We start from the raw sequence: 19,541 nt of genomic DNA, 5'->3' as shown, positions 1-19,541 counted from the left end.
TTTTTAAAGTGTGTGTTTATATTGTTTTTAAAAAATACAATTTTGAAATTTATTTGTTGAAAATGGACGCATGAAACAAACCAAACCTTGTTTTATCGTGTAATTTTCAGAAAATATGTGATCCATAAAGATTAAAAGAAAAGTTGTATGAAGTCTGGCAGCTTTAGTATTAACTTGAAATAAAATATGGTAAGCTTTCCACGTCCTCCTTTATTTCCACAATCCATATGTACGAGCTAGATCCCAGTCAGAACTTCCACAAACACTTCACTCTTTGGTAGCGGCGGTTATAAATTACACCTCTGCTAATTTGCGTTGTTCCCAACCAGGAGAAACATTACCACACAAAAAATCAGTTTCATCCTGCAGTGTTTCCGTAGCAACCATATTAGGCTGGAAGAATAAAGCACCTTTGTAGTAGTAGCGTCTATTGAATTACAGTGTAAATGTTGATGCCTGCCTGGAAACGTCAAATGACAACAGGTTTACAGAACGAATTCAGTGGTTGTTTGCAGCTCTGGAATCCCAGGCTGCAGAGTTGAGATCGAAGAGGTGCGCCTGGCCATCTTAGTGTCCATTCAACCAAATCTCCTCACTCCATCAAAACCACGCCACTCCCCACCTGCCCAGCTCGTAAAAGGATGCTCACCTGCTTGAAAATCTGTAATATATCTGACGTCTTTTACACAGCAGGACACGAAAAGTGTTTGTTGTGGATAAGAATGTTAAAAATTCAATTACGCAACAGACCAAACTTTGTGCTTCTTTCCCCCTCTCAGCACAAAGTGACTTTAGTCCCGTCTTCTTCTGCCACTATCAAACAGCCCTGTTACTGTGGGCATTAAATGCCTTGTGGCGTACTGCGCATTTGATTCTGGTTGACTTGGGATACCTGAGCTAGGCTCTCATTAGTTCTTCCGCTCGACCCATAATTCCTAGTGTTTGCAGGTGTTGCATTCCCCCAACCCCTTTCTTCGCTTCAACCAGTACCCCCGACCTTCCCATCCCTGCCTTGGAGAAGGAGGAAAACGCAGCTTGAGGTCTACTCGAAGAACTGACCCTCAGCTCTCACAGGCTGCCGCCGAGCTGCAAGCATGCCGCCGCTCCACTCAGGTAAACTTCGGAGTGAGTTACCTTCACTTGGAGAAGGGCCTTACCTGAGTGCGCCTCTGCCAATGGCAGCTCACCTGAGGGAGCTCCCCAGCCAATCATCGCGCAGCTCGTCCCTCGGGCTTGTACCCTTTAGTGAAAGAATTCAGCTCCTTGCGAGAAAGTTACCTGTGGCCGCCCAAGTCCGCCACTTTCTGCTCTGTGTCTGCCCATTGCCACGATCCAGGAGGACTCCGCGCCGCCCGGCCGCCTCCGAGCTCGGGCCCCATGTGAGGGGCCCCCCCTTATCCCACCTTTCCGGCTAGGTGAGGGCGCGAGCGGGCTAGCGAGCGAGAGTGGTGAGGGGGGACGGAAAAGCAGAATTACCTGTAGCTCTTGTTCTGCCATCTCGGGCGCTCTCACACACCTTCACCTGCACAGACTTGAAAGTCCAGTTTCACCAGAGGCTGAGGCTCCAGGAAAAGGGGAGCAAGTTCATTGGATCAAACATGTCACAAGAGTCGGACAAGTAAGTGGATCACACGCGCCGGCTGCTGCTACTACCACTTTGGGCTGATGGCAACTGGTTTGTTATGTTTTTGTTTTTTTTTAAGTTGCTATTGTTGGTATTTTTCTTTCTTTTTTCTTTTTCTTTTTGGTGGATCCAGACTTTTCCGCATTATGTTTCTACCCTGATTAAGAGGAGAAACCCTACAACAATGTGAATGTTTAATATCCCCTTTGGGCCTTGATAGTAAAAGTGGGTTTTCCTTTTCCTTCCTCCCTTAGGAATGGTCTCAGCTCCCGCTCCCGGATGAATACTTGGATATTGTCAGAGGTTTTGGTAGATGGGCGCGGGAGGCCTGCTCTTCCCCCTCTGCTTTAGCTGCTCCCACCGATCTGGCGTTTGGGGCCATTTGGAAGTTCAGCTGAGTTCCTTCAATTTGTCCAAAGGGCCTACTGGAAAAGTGGGGCTTGGCCGCTTTTGTGTGACCGCAACAAAGAGCTTTTATACTGAGGCAGAAACGGCCATCTTCTCGCACCGGGCAGGAGGGTGGGCGTGAGTGCGCGCCCGCCCGTGGCCCCGAAGGGAGGCCAGGCGCTGGGAGGCCGGGGGGCGCGGGGGCGGCCGGCGCCGTCCCCCACTCCCTCGACATCCCGCCTCCTTCCTCACCTCCCCCGCCTCCCTCCCTCGGGTCCGCCCCTCATTGTTTGGCCACCTTCCTCAGGTGCCCGGGGGAAAGGACGGTTCGCAAACTGGGGGAACTCATGTGAAGCCTCGAGTTAGGGCCTCGGCGGGGCGCCAAGGGGCGCCTGCTGCTGAGCGATTCACCCGCGCCCGGACGGCGTCTGCACGCCCCTGGAGCTCGCGGCCCTCCACGCAGTTGGCCGCCAACTCGGACGCCGCAGGCGGGACTGCGTGGGGCGCGCCGGGCCTTCTCGGGGTGCTCTCGTCGTCAAGGCCAGGGGCTCGGGGAGGCGGGAACGCTGGGCTCGCGTCCTTCCCGTCCCGGACAGGCACTCCAGACGCGCCGGCGAGCCACAGCCTGCGCGGCCGGAGTCGCCCGCGGGTCACCGGGCCCGGTCCGGCCGCGTCCTGACTGCGTCCCCGCGGGCCGGCCCCCGCCCTCGCAAGGCTTTGTGCGAACCGGGGGAGGTGGGGCCAGGGCGGGCGCGGGAGGGAGCCGGAGGTGGGTCCCGCGGCCTTTCTCGGGATTCGGCGGGGACACTCCCTTCCCCCTCCTCTCGGGCGCGTCCGGGCCTGGGAACTGGCTGCGTCCTAATGGAAGTGCACGGGGCCGCCCTTTTGCTTTCCCCGGTAACTTTGCCGTGGCGTTGCGGCCACCCCGAGGGGACCTTCCTGAAGGCGTGTCGCCGGAGAGGGCCGGTGCCCCAAGGCCGTGGACCGCTGGGCCTGTCATGGAGAAGTGGTGGGGACCCGTCCCAAGTTGAGGGACCACGAGGGAGGAGTGGGAAGGCCCAGCGGACCTGTTCAGGGGTGGAGGGGAAGGACTAGCTTCAACATAAAGCCGCTTGGTAGGTTAGGCGAACCTAAGAAAATGCGCTGTCATACTTAAAAGGCAAAAAACTGCCAGATAATTGTACCCCGTTAGCCACCGATGAGGAATTAACCGAGTACAGCGTACCGGAGGGGAAGAACTAGCGTTACCAACACGGGAGAGGGTCTGAGGCAGGGTAGGAAGAGGAGAGTGTGTGGTCGTCTGAGAACACCCCCAGCTCTTCCCCAAATCTTTCTAGTCTTTAAGGAAACAGGACTCGAGTTTGAAATTTTCAGTAGCCAAATCCCGAGGCGACAGCAAGTTTTTGGGGTTTGTTTTGATCCTTGCATGCGTCAAAGATGATTGCAAATCTAGTTTAATTAATTGCGCAATTAACGTTTAGTTTGCTTAGTTTTGTGATACAACAGGACTCGAATTCTGAATGAAAACGGGTCGGTCTTTATTTTCACCAGTTATACTTAGCAGCAATAAGAACAATGTGTTTACCACCAGAAATAAGTACTGAGCACCCGCAATCTGGTTTCACCACACACATCACCTAGTTTTTATGGGTGATAAGTATCTGGGATTAAGTCTGCTTACATTTAATGAACGTTGCTTTTATCTAGTCGTGGTTTCCAACACGAAATTTTGTATCCTGGGAAAAGTAATGGTTACAATGGTGCAAAGAGACAATTCGACCTGGTTTGTTTCTCTCTCATGGGGCTGTTGAAAATGCTTTAAGTCAATACATGACTTCTGGATCATTTCTGCGAATTCTAGCCCAGTTTTCTTAATATTAATATTCTAAGGGAGCCCTGGTAGGGGTGGGTCTGAAGCTTATGCAACTATGTGTGTGAGATGCGGTGGGGACTGTAAGGAAACGGGCCCCTGGGCACACCATGGGGCTTCCTTCCTGAGCAAGTGAGAGGCTTCGTAAGCCTCGTTGAAAATCCGCCTTACCAGGCCTGTCTGTAGTTTCTGGAAATAACATGAACGAACACACACTGGATATTCTTTCATAATCCCATTGAGATTTAGGCAATCTTTGGGATTGCACAGGATGATATTTCTGGTTAACAAGTCTGGACTGAAGTAGCATGATCTTTTTTATGGTGTGGACGTTTCAGATTGAAACGTTCTGCTTTTGATGTTCTGCAGTGTTGATGCTATCGCCAATTAAAACAGTATTTTTAGGACATTTTGTCTTTGTACATATTTTAAAATTCTCTACTCCATCTAAATTTTATGAAGATTTAAGATCTTTGTCAGCAAGCATGTGTACAAGCGAAACAATGCTAAATTAAGAAACTCTTATTATTTTACTGCCAAAATGTATAAAATATATTCAGAGAACATATAGGTCCTATGTGATTTGATACTCACAGGTGTTTTTCATTAGGTAAGTGTATTTTCTGGTTACCTACTATTCGTAACACATTCAGATAGGCATAATAGAGGCATGCGAAGATGGGTAAGATGAGCCCTGTTCTCAGGGGGCTTAAACTGTAGTGGAAAGCAACACCTGGACAGACATACTTTTAATAAACACAATGCCTAATAGTTACAAAAAATACAACAGTTACAAAAAAGTTTTTAAAAATACAGTACAGGGGCTGGGCGCTGTGGCTCACGCCTGTAATCCCAGCACTTTGGCAGGCCGAGGGGTGGATCACGAGGTCAGGAGTTCAAGACCAGCCAGATCAACATAGTGAAACCCTGTCTCTACTAAAAATACAAAAAATTAACCCGGTGTAGTGGTGGGCACCTGTAATCTCAGCTACTTGGGAAGCTGAGGCAGGAGAATCCCTTGAACCTGGGAGGTGGAAGTTGCAGTGAGCTGAGATTGTGCCACTGCACTCCAGTCTGGGTGACAGTGCAAGACTCCATCTCAAAAAACAAAAATAAAAACAATACAGGTCATAATAAATACTGCCTCTCCCTACTCATCGCATTTTTGCCTATGATAAGTTTAGTCATTTTGTGTGTTTTTTGTTAAGGAGTCCTGCTATTATTCAGAAAATGGCTGAAGGTGTAAGTATCTCATGTGGATAACCTTTCAAGTAATGGGGTGACTCTACATTTTAATTAAACTCTCTAGTCTTTAGTTTTATAAATGCATATGCTTGTTTACATTTGGCTATGCAAAATATCTTTTAAGGTTAGAAACGTCAAGAATTTATCATATCTTTTTCAAACCAATACATATACCCTTTCCCTGTTGGAATGAGTATGCCTTGAATGCCACTATATACTTGGCATTGAGATTCACTGGTGAATAGAACCTAGTCCCTGCCTGCATGGTACTTTGTGTGTGTGTGTGTGTGTGTGTGTGTGTGTGTGTGTGTGTGTATGTGGGGGGCGGGGCGGTGTCTGGGGGTTGGGGGGAGGGGGGCGCAGCGGGGCTGGAAGGGGCAGACTTGTTGACAGTAAATCAACAAAAAAGTAAACATTAATTAGATGATAAGTGCTATGAAGGAAAGCAAAACTGGCTGGAAGGACTGAGAATAATGGGGGAGGTCTTTTGTATAGGGTGATCATGGTCAGCTTCTCCAATGAGGTGAGCTTTGAGTGGAGGCCTGAGTGAAGTGAGGCATCAAGCCCTGAGAAACCTGGGGTAAGACTGTTACAGGCAGGTGGAAGAGCAATTGCAAGGGCACTGGGGTGACAGTGTGGTTAGCATGGTCTAGGACCAGAAAGGAGCTCTGTGTGGGTGAATCAGAGTCAGAGATAATGGCACTATCAAATAAATTAACATGATCAGTTCTCTATGTATTAATCTGGACAGTTGCATACTCAAAATGGTCAAAATTGTTCTTGTAAGTGGTCTTGGTAATCAAGAGATAGTAATACCCAATGAGTAAATGATGAACCAGCTAACACTCATCAGTCTTGTTTCTTTCCCTGAGTATCACCAGTTTAATGGTGAGGGGTCCACAGTTCTGTTCCCTACAACGGATTAAATCTTGTACACTCCTTAATTCAGAGATGAATAAATGCACACACTCTGGAGGATCCCTGGGGATTCAAACTAAAGGAGACAAAGTGCAGATAGTGTTTGCTCAGATACGCCCACCTCCCTAAAACTTGTAGCGTAACCTACCTTCAGCTACCATCTCCACTCCTTAACATTAGGCTTGTGCAAGGTAAAATTTGCCCTTGCTGCCTTCCTCTTGCTCTTGTTCAGTTTCTGTAAACTGTATCCATCAGAAAACATGAACTTGTCCACTGTGTCTGGAGGAACACTGCATAGCATGTGCTTTAGTGAGTTTCCCATCTTCAATGAAGTAAACTGACATACAGGCAAAGTTAACCTGACTGAAAAACAAGTTGAAGATGACGCACATGCTTAAAAATAGGAATCTCCACAGGAATTTCTAAAATCATTGCATCTAAAACTCACCTGAGTTTAAAACATATAATATACCATCTGAGGCACCCTGGGTCCCAACCCAGCAGTGTTGAATTAGATTCTCCAGGAGAAAGCACAGGGAATCTGCATCTAAACAATGTTCCAGGCATTATAATTGCCTTAAATAGGACAACACTGCTTCAAATGAAACTTAATGCTAGTTTACATAATAGATGCAATTTATATGCAACTTTTCAGGTGCATATCCTGTGTGTAAATGAAAGAAACCTGTGGACTTTTAGTTTACTTTATGCTACCTTGGATGAGCAGCTTCAGATATGATTTTAACGTGGATATAAGACTTCTTAGGCCTGCTCTAGATGTTTATTTTCATTGTTTTGTTGAACTGCCGCTTCTGGAAGAAAGGGGTCTTTTTTGAAGGGGAATATGTTTCCAGAGCTGCAAAAGAACTGATTTGAAGTGATGTCACCCACATGGGCCTCTGCTAGGCTTGCCAAAGGTCTAGCTCGGGTTTCTGGCTGAATCCCACTCATGTGTGAGCTGATGTTCAATATTTATTTATTTATGTATTTATGTATGTATGTATTTATTTATTTATTTAAGACAGAGTCTTGCTGTGTTGCTCAGGCTGGAGTGCAGTGGCACAATCTTGGCTCACTGCAACCTCCACCTCCTAGGTTCAAGAGATTCTCCTTCCTCAGCCTCCCCAGAAGCTGGGATTACAGGTGTGTGCCACCACGCTTGGCTAATTTTTTGTATTTTTAGTAGAGATGGGGTTTCATCATGTTGTCCAGGCTGGTCTCAAACTCCTGATCTCAAGTGATCCACCCACCTTAGCCTCCCAAAGTGCTGGGATTACAGGCATGAGCCACCATGCTTGGTATTCACTTTTTTGAGGACTGTTGTTTCACTGAATTCAGATTCTATTTTGTAGCACAAAGTCAAAGGTAAAGAGCTCTAGTTTGATGTTGGTCCCTGGTGAAATGATTTGATAGGATGATGATTGCAGTTTCATTTCTAAGGCTCATGGTAGCTTAAAGTATTACTCTGATAAGATGGTACTAGATCTTCTGTTGGCCTACAGTGAGGGTCTGTTTTAAACTGACTGCAAAGTCCAGGCCATTCAAATGGTCCCAGTGCCACCTGACTTAAGGGAGACCAGGAGTGAGTATTAGAGCGATCAATGAAAAGCTATGCCTAGCAATTTCTGCTAGGCTCAGGAAAGTAAAACGAGAATTTAGAAAAGTAGTTGGATAAATCAAACATAAATAGAAGCATTTAAACAACATTAACAGTACCCAATCACCTCAAGAAGGGTTTGTTTGAAATGTATAGCAAATCCAAATAAGACTTTTTGGATGTTAGGTTGTTAAATTTACTTTTTAAAAAGTCTTAGATAATTCAGGCAACTGCCTCAGTTCCTCTTTATGACTTTGGTCTAACTATAGCCATATATTTCTGGTTAAAAAATTAACAATGGTTACATAGTATTTTTCCCCTTCCTTACTTCCTCCCTCATTTAAACCAACATTTTCTTCTTGTTCCCTCCTCCTTCCCTTCTTTCCTTCCTTGGTTTGTCTCCCTAATGTCACTTTCCTGTTTCTTTTTTCCTCCCATATTACTTGATGAGAACTGACAGCTGCACAGCTTCTGCACATAGAGGTAAATGTGAGTCTGATTTTAGGTGCTGCTATAGTTAGTGAACTTTGCTGCATTCTTTCAGTATTTACAGCATCAGCAGCCCATCCTTGTTACCTGGGCCAAGAGGTAAGATCATGTCAACTAGGTTTAACCTTGGAAAAATTTGAAGTTATTTTTAGTATAAGAAAAGCCTTACCCTAAGTTAATTAGAGTTCTCACTCATGATCCCTGGCATTCACTAGGGTACTGATACTCTTTTCCTTTTCAAGACGTTTTCATTGACTCTTGTTCAATTGTAAAAACTAGGCCTGGCCAGGCGAGGTGGCTCAAGCCTGTAATCCCAGCAGTTTGGGAGGCCGAGACAGGCAGATCATGAGGTCAGGAGTTCGATACCAGCCTGGCCAATATGGTGAAACCCTGTCTTTAGTAATAACATGAAAATTATCCAGGCATGGTGGCACGCACCTGTAGTCCCAGCTACTTGGGAGGCTGAGGCAGGAGAATCGCTTGAACCCAGGAGGTGGAGGTTGCAGTGAACCAAGATCATGCCACTGCATTCCAGCCTGGGCAACAGAGTGAGACTCTTTCAAAAAAAAAAAAAACCAACCAACCAAACAAACAAAAAACAAAAACAAACAAAGAACAAAAACTAGGCCTAACCTGAAAGAGGGCAGTGATTGGTTTGGCAGACTTCTCCAGGGAAAATTCCTTAATGAGCAGCAACAGGCTGGATAGGAATTTTTGCTTTGGCCCAGGAGGACTGGTGGGTTGCTTAGTAACAACATGTACCTGGGAGTCCCTCAGACAGCTTCACTGGTCTTCAAATTTAGGCCTCCAAATTTCAGATTCATCCTACCATCTATCTGCCTGCATATTTTCTTCCTTTGGATGAATCCAGGCTCTTCAGATCAGTTTTGTTTATTTTTCCATTACCAGGAGAGTACATTTTATGTTGTAAGTTTCTTATAATGGTAAATGGTAAAAGGTACTGGATTATAATAGGTAATAACGAAAGTGTATTTTTTTTTTTTTTTTTTGAGATGGAGTTTTGCTCTTGTCGCCCAGGCTGGAGTATGATGGCATGATCTCGGCTCACTGCAACCTCCGCCTCCTGGGTTCAAGCAATTCTCCTACCTCAGCCTCCTGAGTAACTGGGACTATAGGCGTGTGCCACTATGCCTGGCTACTTTTTTTGTTTTTTCAGTAGAGACAGAGTTTTGCCATTTTGGCCAGTCTTGTCTCGAACTCCTGACCTCAGGTGATCCATTCGTCTTGGCCTCCCAAAGTGTTAGGATTACAGGCGTGAGCCACCGTGGCCGACTGAAAGTGTGTTTTATGCCGTAAGTTTCTTAATGGTAAATGGTTAAAAAAAAAAGTACTGGATTATAATGGGTTAAGTGGGATAGAAGTAAGAAAGCCATTCCTTTGGGGATCTCTGCCTTCCATCCCTGGTTATACTGGGAAAAGAGAAATGATTCAGCTTCATGAGTTTTGGTGAGCAGTAATAATATTATTTGTAAAAAGAGCACCTTTTGATTTGCCACATACAATACTAATCAAATAACACATTTTAAAAATTCTTATAGGAAGTGCTAGAAAAGCTGGTGCATTTCACGGGATTTCAATGTATATTTTGAAAATAAGTCAGGGTTCTGAAGGTTGTTCATGCATTTGAATGGGCATTCAGTGGAAAGCAATCAATGCCTGTGGTAGATGAAGTGCCTTATTTTACTTTGTAATGAACATGGCAATGAACTTTGTGGGGAGCACTTCACTTTTACTCCTAAGGAAATGCTTCCTTTACAAGTGTGAATGCAGATACCCTCCGGAACAGAAACGGAAAGCAAGAATTGCTTGTGGCTTCTCTTTATTTTGGCGCCAGCCTTTCATCTGAACTCTGAATATACAAATATAACTAACCCTGAGAGCCAGAGTCGCTTCTTTTTTAAGGCCCATGAATTTAGGTCAGGGTTTTAGGAGACAAGGAAAGGTTGAAGTGAAGGAGAGAGGCATGGGGAAAGGAAAGGACGAGAGAGAGCGGGAAGAAACTGCTTAACTACTGTTAAGTTGCCAATGTTTTCTCAGTGGTGTGTGAGTGGCTGGCAGGGGCTGCTGCCGGGGCCTAGGGTGCGACAGCATGTGGCTGTTTGGCCTCCTAGATAATTGGTTTTGGTTTTAATTTGCAATCTAGAATCCTAGAGCTAGAAAGAGCCTTAGGGATCATCCAAATGCATCTTAGGGCATGTGAGGGAGCAGGTATAGGATTTTGATCTAAAAGCCTGGTTTGAGGAGAAAAGCATCTTACATTTTTTCTTCTGTATTTCATTTTGGGATTCTAAGTAAAAATTGAAAATTTGGAGTTTTGATTAGTTTGAAAAAACATGCTTTTTTTTTTTTTTTTGGAAGATTGAGAGCAGGATAAGCACTGCATGTTTACTTCTTAAACCATGAACATGAGTCTGTGAAATACCTGGTTAAAATTCTGATATCATTACTGGGAGTTAAAATGGACTTTTCTTCCCACACTCACCCCAAATCATTGTTTTTTGTTCTCAGTTCAGTGAGCCCCATAAAATAACTGCCTTCTGTACTTCTTGGATCTAACTTTTCAAAGAAACAAGGAACAAAGGTAGATTTTGCCTCTTTCCTGCATTGCCAATAAGATAATTAACATAAGATCAGAGGATTTTTCTTTCATTATTTTTCATCTGTAAAATGGAGTTGAACTAAATGATCTCTGAGAATAATTATCTGCTCCAATATTCTGTGTCTCATTTTCTCCCTCCAGAGGGGTCTGGGCTGGTGGTGGCTCACAGCGGGGGCCATGAACATTAGCAAGACAGGAGGTTAGAGGCACAGTGGGACCTGCTTCTGCTCCCAAGCCCCCTCACCTCCTTTACCAAAATCAGTGGTGGTCTGATTCAGATGACAAACAGACTTTTGGAAGGCAGGAGGAATTCGGAGGATCACATGGAATTCAGAAGGGCAGCGAGGCGGTGAAATCAATGGTTTAACTAGAGGACTCCTGTACAGCCTTACTGGGCTGGTAGAAAAGTGGCACAAGAAAATCAGACAAAATGGGCGAGCAGGGACACTGAGAACTTCTTCCCAGAGACAGCCCAGGAAGTGGTTCATTCTCGCAGGCTCATGGAGCGAGAGTGAGGCAATATCAGAATGAATGGAACATTGACTAAAATTTAGTAAGCTGAAAACCTTAAATAGGTGAAAGGGATGACCTCTTCCTCCTCCTTCTCCTCTTCCTTCTCCTATTCTTTCTCCTCTTCCTCCTTCTCCTTTTCCTTCTCCTATTCTTTCTCCTCTTCCTCCTTCTCCTTTTCCTCATCCTCTTTCTTCTCCTCCTCCTTTTCTCCTTCCCATTCCCCTTCCTTTTTTTCTTTCTCCCCCTTCTCCCTTTCCTTATTACTCCTTTCAATAAAACGTAATTCACAGACACCCACTGTCAAAAAATGTTGCCAAGCAAGTAATTTAGTAAATGTTCAGAAGAGATTTCAAATAATATAAGGATAAGAATAGCAGCTGCAGTTTCACTTCAAGGATAAGGTAATGTATTATTTCACTTCAGAGCGCACAATGATCATTCATTTAGGACAGGAATAAAATCTCCTCTGGTATCCTACTGTGTTATAGAATTTAAAAGTCTCTGAAGTCAGTTGCCCCTGAAAGGCTCTCATGTTGGAGGGAATTTTGATTAGGTCTCAGGACATTTATGTTTCCTCTGCAGAGTAGGAGTTTTAAGTTGCTCTGGAGTCCTGGGGTATACTTTTAAGAATATGTATATCTTACATATTTTGGAAAATAATTTAAAAAAGGACAACTACCTCAATAGAAAAGTGGTCAAAGAGCATGAGTAGACAATTAGTAAAAGCTGTATAAGTGGCTAATAAAGACAGAAAATAATATTAGCTCTAAGCTGTATTAGTGATAAGAAAAATACAGATTATCTAACAGAGATATTCTAAGTTTCCCTGTCAAAGTGGCTAAAATGAACAAAACTGGGTTCAGGTAAAAAATATTTTTGGAGAATTATAAATTATCACAAACTTTCTGGAAGGCAGTTTTGCAAAACCGGTTGAAATGGGTCTACCCATTGACAACTAAATTCCAGTTTCAGGAATTTGTCTTAAAGGCATAACCAAAGACATAAAGTACCACATGATTTTTAAAAGCAAAAAAATCAGAATAACCCTAAAAGCCTGGCTATAAAGAGTTGGTTTAGTAAATGGTTTAGTGAGATGCTGGGACAATATGCAAGCATTATAAATCACATTAATGAAAAAATCCTTAATGATAAGATAAATGTTCATGATGTATTATATCAGAATGTTTATAGGCATAAAAAGATGAAGAATAAAGAATTCAGAAAAAAACACAGAAAGGTAACAGTGGTTTGCTCTCTTAAGGATAAAATAAAGGTACTTTTTTGTCTGTTATTGTTTCTCTGTGTTTTCATTCTGTGCTGATGTGAGCTTGCACTGCTTTTGTAATTAAGGATAAATTTTATTTATGCATTTATGTATTTATGATGTATTTATTTTAAAAAGTTAAAGGTTATGTATAAAAATAGTTATCAAGTGGAGACACTTGAAAATGATGCCCACATCTCTAAATAAAACGGAAAAGCCTGCTTGCTACTTGCTTGTTGCAGGTAGAATTGACCCGATCCCCTGCAGAAGTCCCTGGCCTCTCCTCTCTGTCCCAGGAATGCCATGCTGCCCTTCACGCTGGCATGCTGCCTGTCGGTTCTGCGCTATTCCTCAGTGACCTGTAGATTCCTTATCTGTGTCTCCACAACCTTGTCCTTTTAGATTTGCATATGGGTTTTCAATTATTAAATCCAATTATTTTTCAAAATAGCACAAGTAGGTGTAGGAGTTTCCAACATGTGTATAATTTGAGACTGAGGAATGACTAAGAATGAAAGAAACTCAGTTTGTTCCACTCAGTGGGCTGCATGTGCCTACGTAGTTTCACTTGAAGCAAACTCTCCTGAGACAAACCTGCCGGCCACATCACCTCAGACCCCGCCTGAATGTTCATGGGAGAGACTTGGTGTTGAGCCCAGTTTTGAGCTCTTTTGGAGGGACAGGGGGAGCCTGGACGGGGGAGCCTTAAAAACAAAAGGTAATTCTAGGCAAGGTGGAGGGTTTTTTATTTTATTTTATTTTCTAGAATAAAAATTTATTTATTTTTTAGAGTATAGACTTGCTTCTCCCCGGAGGGCCACACAGTGACTCATCTGACTGCTTCTGCAAGCTGGTGCATAGATCATGCCAGACCAGCTTGGGTCTGTTAGTTAAACTGCAGGAGATTGCATCATAGGATTTACTGCAGGCGTCTTGAATGGAAGTGTTGTCGCCAACATGAACTTATTTGCTTATCAACCTATCCAAGAAGCATCCACAGCAGGGAACAAAAAGTACCTGATGGGAACTTGCTGGGGAAACTGGCCTCCCAGAGTCACTGAAGTTGCCAACATTGCATTAGGAAAAAAAAAACAACAAAAAAGAGGAGGCTAAAAATACGACAACAAAAAAGGTGGAAATGAACTTTTGTAGAATGTGAGCAAAACCAAAGCAATCTTCGGCTGCAGAATCAACACAGAGGGGGTGAAACAGGAACTAGTAGGTATACATTTTGGTTGTGTGCTCAAAAGTGAATTTGCAATTGCCCCCTCTCTCCCACTCCCAACTGGTGCTACCCTCCCCCATCCTTTTCTTCATATTGTATAGAAATTCTTCAAACCTCAAATACTATAATATTTTCAAAAAATCGTGATCTTCTTTGGATGTTAAAAGTCTAAATGGGTCGGGTGTGGTGGCTCATGGCTGTAATCCCAGCACTTTGGGAGGCCGAGGCGGGAGGATCACCTGAGGTTGGGAGTTGGAGACCAGCCTGACCAACATGAGAAACCCTGTCTCTATTAAAAATACAAAATTAGCCGGGCGTGGTGGCTCATGCCTGTGATCCAAGCTATTTGGGAGACTGAGTCAGGAGAGTCGTTTGAACCTGGGAGGCCGACATTGCAGTGAGCCGAGATCATGCTGCTGCACTCCAGCCTGGGCAACAAGAGTGAAACTGTCTCAAAAAAAAGGTCTAAATAAAGGCACCTATCCTTAAGGGGCTGGTGGGAGACTTGAGGGAAGGACTACAATCTCCTTTTATCTTGTGTTTATCTTTAGTTTTAGCAAACATTCTATAAGGTATGTTTTGTATCATATTCAGCCACACAAAAAGCACAAATTTGCATTATGATTTTGTTCACAAAATTTGGGACACAAGTCATTTATCACTTTTAGCATCTTGAAGTTGAACTAGGGCAGCAGTAGTCTTGTTATGCTTTTTAGCCTTCTTAATCCTTCCTAAGCAATAAAATATCTATGTGGTCAAATCCCAGGACACATTGAATTACAAGCTCCAAGCTTTTCCACTGCAGCACACCCATGCATGCTTGGAAAGATGAACAAAATTAAACATGCTATTTAGAGTTTTCAGGGCTAACTAGATTTTGCTGTTGTCATTGTAGCAAATATTTCTAAAGTATGGAAGAAGTTGATAATGCTTTTTTGATAGGGAGATTTTTATTGTACTGTATATTTAATGAATTATTTCATAAATTGCTGTTGTGAAGCATTTCAGAATGACCTGCCTCCTAGCTTTCAATGCTATTGCCCAGGCTAACTTTTATTGCAACTATTTTATGATACAGTTTTGCATCATATGTGTTTACTTTTTAAAGAAGCATTTCCTGGGACGTTTCTTTTTCTGATTATGAAAATAATATGTGCTCATGATGAACAATTGGAAAATAGAAAAAAGTGGGTAGAAGAAAAGTCACTCATAATTCCAGCACCCTGTTAATATTTTGTCTTTTCTTACAGTTTCTAATATGTGCATGCATAGTATATCAACGTGGTTTTACAAAGAGTGTGCAAATTATAATTCTGTTTTTTACATCATTCATGCCATTCTGCATTTTCCACTTAATACTATACTATTGGTACTTTACCAGTCTCTTAAGTATTCTCCTACATGGCATTTAAAGGTGAACTCTATCATCTTCTATTTTTAATATTTATGTTCAGTATAATAAATCATGTTTATATGTAAAGGTTTTTATCTCTGGTTATTACTGTAGAATAGACTTCTGGAAGTACAAGAACAAAAGACATAAACATTTTTATGTCATTGATGCATAATTTGAAAATGACACCTAGAAAGATTCTAACAATTTGTGTTCTCCCAACAGTGTTTAAGGGTGTCTTTTTCTCATTGTCTCACAAGTAAATGACAATTGTACTTTGTTTATTTGCAAGGCAAAAAAAAAAAAAAAAATTGCAATTTGATAGTTAAAGGGATTAAACATTTTCTCAGATTTTTATTTTGTAATTTGTATTTCTTTTTTAGTGAAGCTCTTGCTTTTACCCTGGCTACTACCTATGATTGTGTTACGTTCTGGAGGAGAGGGAACTTGGCTGAGGGGGACTTTGGGGCTGAGATCCAGCTGTGCTTCCCTCTGGTGTCTACCCAAAGTTGTACCTTCCAACATCTGTACAGTTGCACCCTATGGATTAACAGAGGCCTGTTCTTATTTTTCATTTATTAAAAAATAAGTTGAGATACTCATATTTTTATCATTGACTTGTGAGAGCTCTTTTTGCACCTAAAACTATTAACCCTCTTGTTAAAATCGTGGCTATCATTTCAACTTGTTACTTTAATTTCACGTTTAAAAAATGTTCAGAGGTTTAAACTTTTAAATGGCAAATATGTTGGTCTTATGCATGTGTGAGTACTTTCGTTCCTTTCACATATGGAAAGCTTGATATTAATCTTTATGGATTTTACTCATTAAATTTTTTCTTTCATTTTAGCCTCTTTTTAGTGTTATTTAAAAGATTCTATAAGAGGTAGTTAATTTATACTTAAATGTAAAAGTATCAGAAAATAACAATTTTCTACCACTCAGAGATGTTAATACTGTTAACATTTTGAAATCTGTATTTTTGCTCCCTTTTCTGTGCATGTATATACAATTACACTATATATGAAAAGATAAGACAGTGATTTATGTACTGTTTAGTAACTCATTTTTTAAACTGATACTTATTACAGATAGCTTTCCACGACAATAAATATTTTTAATGGCCCAATAGTTTTACATTGGGTAAAAATATCCAAATTAATGTAACCATTTCTTCTTTGTTGTATATTTAGATTTTTCCCTGTTTTTTACTACTAAGGTCAATACTTGAATGATTATCCTTTTTTATTTTTGAGACAGAGTCTTACTCTGTCAGTCAGGCTGGAGTACAATGGTGCAGTCTCAGCTCACTGCAACCTCTGGCCCCCGGGTTCAAGCAATTTTTGTGCCTTAGTCTCTCGAATAGCTGGGATTACAGATGTGCGCCACCATGCCCAGCTAATTTTTGTATTTTTCAGCAGGAATATTGGGGTTTTGCCATGTTGACCAGGCTGGTCTCAAACTCCTGGTCTCAAGAGATCCCCCTGCCTTGGGCTCCCAAAGTGCTTGGATTACAGGCGGGAGCCACCATGCCCGGTCTTGAATGATTGTCCTTATTACTAAATTTTGCACACTTCTTAGTTATTTCCTTGAAATACATTCCAATGAATAGAAATTCCTAATCAAAAGGTACACACTTTTTGAAGACATTTGGTTCATATTTCCAAATTGCCATCCAGATGTTTTCTCCTAATTAACGACTCCCACCAATGGTGTATCTGAGATTAGGATTCCACATTCCGTCTCTAACAATACATATTATAATCCTCTCTTTAGTCTTTGCCAATTTGGTAAATTAAAAATGGTAACTTGTTTTGAATTGCGTTTCTTTCCATTTACTCGGGTGGCTTTTTTTGATCACAGGAGAGCTTTATCTTTGTTTGCTTTAAATATATAGAGAGTATTTTGAGATCTTGAAAGTGCTTAGGGTTTTGTACAGAGTTCAGCTGTAGAGCATTTACAGTCAGTAAAAAACACTTTGGTAGCAGAGTGTGGAGCCATGATCTCTTCTCTCAGTACGTCACTGGGTCTGAGAACAATCCCTAATTCACAGCCCTCATTCCTTTCCCAATGAAAGCAGTGACTCAGATCAGCATTTAAAGTCCCCTGATCAATGACCACAAATTCAAGGAACACAGTCAAGGGTGAGTTCAGGATGAATACATCCAAACGACAACAAATGAGTGGCCACCACATAAGCCTATTTGACTATGTGATTTATTGAGTGCCTGTAGCCAGACGCAAAGCTGAGTACCGAGCTAAACGCGGAAACCCCAAAGATGAGACAGACTGTTAGGTCAAGGTTTAAGACTGTAATTAGAAAGAACATAATTTAGGAAAAAAAAGCAATTGCACATTTACCTTCCAGTCTTCAATAATTAAGTTGTGGGAAATGTGGAGGCAGGTCCAGAATGAGGCAAGATAGTGTGAGTCTTCAAGTTTTGTGCTTTATTTCAATTTCAAAGGTCTGCCACTATTTTTCATTTCTCAGGTTTGGTCAGGCTTTCATCCCTTCCCTGTTTTTTTTTTTTTCTTTTCTTTTTTCCTGTTTTTTTTTTCTTTTTTCTTTTCTGGTATGTGTGTGTGTGGGTGTATTTTTTTCTTTTTTTTCGGCCTATTAGTGGTTAGGAAACACTTTGGTTGTTTATCTAAATAGTAGGGCTATTTAAAATGAAGTCACTTTTCAAAGATAAGGCTCCAGGGCTCTACAACTAAACTTTACATTAGAAACCTCTCCTAGAGCTGCGGGTTAAAACATCCGTCACGTACATGTTGCTTATAACGTTAAAGGTAACATCTGTGGAAAATGGCAATTTATGGAAGTAATTTGGTACTTTTCTAAACTGAGATACAACATTAAAACATGTAGGGCAATTAAGAATGTGTCTTAAAAGTGTTGATGGCATTAGAGCCAGCTGCATTAATCAGGAACTCATTATCCAGTCTGTGAATTATTGAGGCTATTTTCTTCAATTTTCCTCTTACAGTTAACCTTGTAGATATATATATGTGTGTGTGTATATATAAAATATGCATACATATAAAAATACATATATAAAAATATATATACATATATAAAATTTATATATATATTTTTCCTCTACAAATCTTGCAGAGAGGGCATGAACAGAAAAATTCAGCTTAATTAGTTTGGCTACTGATTAAGGGGAAGAATATACTTAATTCTAGTAGAAGGTTAAACTCATTATTTTAAATACAGTCTTAGATTATCTAGGATTTCATGTGATCCAAGCTATATTTTCTCCTACTTTTTTTTTAAAATGTTCTTGAAGCTGTAAATTTAAGAATTGCTTGATTAGGAAGTCAATCACTTGCAAGCAACAAATAATGGTTCTCCTCCATAAAACCTCTAAAGTACTTATGTAAATGAAGGGTAATCTGTAAGTAATTGATTATATTGCATATATTTATTTATTTATTTATTTTGAGACAGGGTCTCACTCTGTTGCCTAGAGTGGAGTGCAGTGGTGCGATTTCGGCTCACTGCAGCCTTGGCCTCCCAGGCCCAGACGATCTTCCCACCTTAACTTCCTGAGTAGCTGTAGCTGGAACCCAGGCTCACACCACCATGCCTAGTTGAATTTCGTAGTTTTTGTAAAGATGGGGTTTTGCCATGTTGCCCAGGCTGGTCTCGAACTCCTGGGCTCAAGTGTTTGGCCCACCTCTGCTGCCCAAAGTAGTGGGATTACAGGCATGAGCCACTGCACCTAGCTGTATTTTTAACTTTTTGCAAACTAACTCTATAAGTATTTGTCCATGAGTTTTATGACTTTTTCAGTAAATATTTTAATGTCAGCATTATATACTGTGGATTTATTATCGTTGACTTACATTTAGATTACATGTAGGTTGTTGCTAGAGTTTTCACTATTATAAAGTCATAATTCTATAAAAATCCTTAGGCATAAAATCTTTCAAGATTTTTATATTCCTGAATTAAGGACCAGTGAGCGAAGACAAAAAAGATTTTTAGATCATTTCCTAGAATGAATTTCTATAAGTAGAATTTCTTAGCTTAAAATTTACAAATACTAAAAAAAAAGTTATTACACAATTAACTATCAATTTAGTGAGAAAAAAGATAAACTTGCCTTTTATACTTCTTTCTTACCACTTTTAATAGAACTTTACAATTTTTGTGGATATTCTTCCAGATGTTTTTCTAGGCATTGTACCACATATAAATGCACATGCATTTGAGGGTTTTAGAATTTTTCATTTGTCGGCTGGGCTCACGCCTGTAATCCCAGTACTTTGGGAGGCTGAGGCAGGCGGATTACTTGAGGCCAGGAGTTTGAGACCAGCCTGGCCAACACGGTGAAACCCTGTCTCTACTAAAAATACAAAAAATTAGCCAGGCGTGGTGGTGCGTGCC

The 19,541-nt window shown here is 41.6% G+C and overlaps 1 protein-coding gene across 2 annotated transcripts in view; it reads left to right on the top strand.

Moving 5' to 3' along the window:
- The first annotated feature begins 333 nt into the window (after positions 1-333).
- The window catches only part of GRHL2 (grainyhead-like 2 (Drosophila)), a 192,637-nt gene continuing 173,429 nt past the window's right edge, over positions 334-19,541 (top strand). The window contains exons 1-2 of one of the 2 annotated variants that reach the window (XM_011931471.1): positions 334-1,415; positions 1,531-1,618. In XM_011931471.1, the coding sequence (XP_011786861.1) occupies positions 1,599-1,618 (20 nt within the window). In that variant the 5' untranslated portion in view covers positions 334-1,415; positions 1,531-1,598. Of the gene's footprint in view, positions 1,619-19,541 lie in introns of both variants that reach the window. The other variant, XM_011931464.1, reaches the window with a different exon arrangement.

The sequence above is a fragment of the Colobus angolensis genome, unplaced genomic scaffold, assembly GCF_000951035.1.
Source record: "Colobus angolensis palliatus isolate OR3802 unplaced genomic scaffold, Cang.pa_1.0 Scaffold121, whole genome shotgun sequence".
Lineage (NCBI taxonomy): Eukaryota > Metazoa > Chordata > Mammalia > Primates > Cercopithecidae > Colobus > Colobus angolensis.
This window is presented reverse-complemented; position numbering and strand designations above follow the sequence as displayed.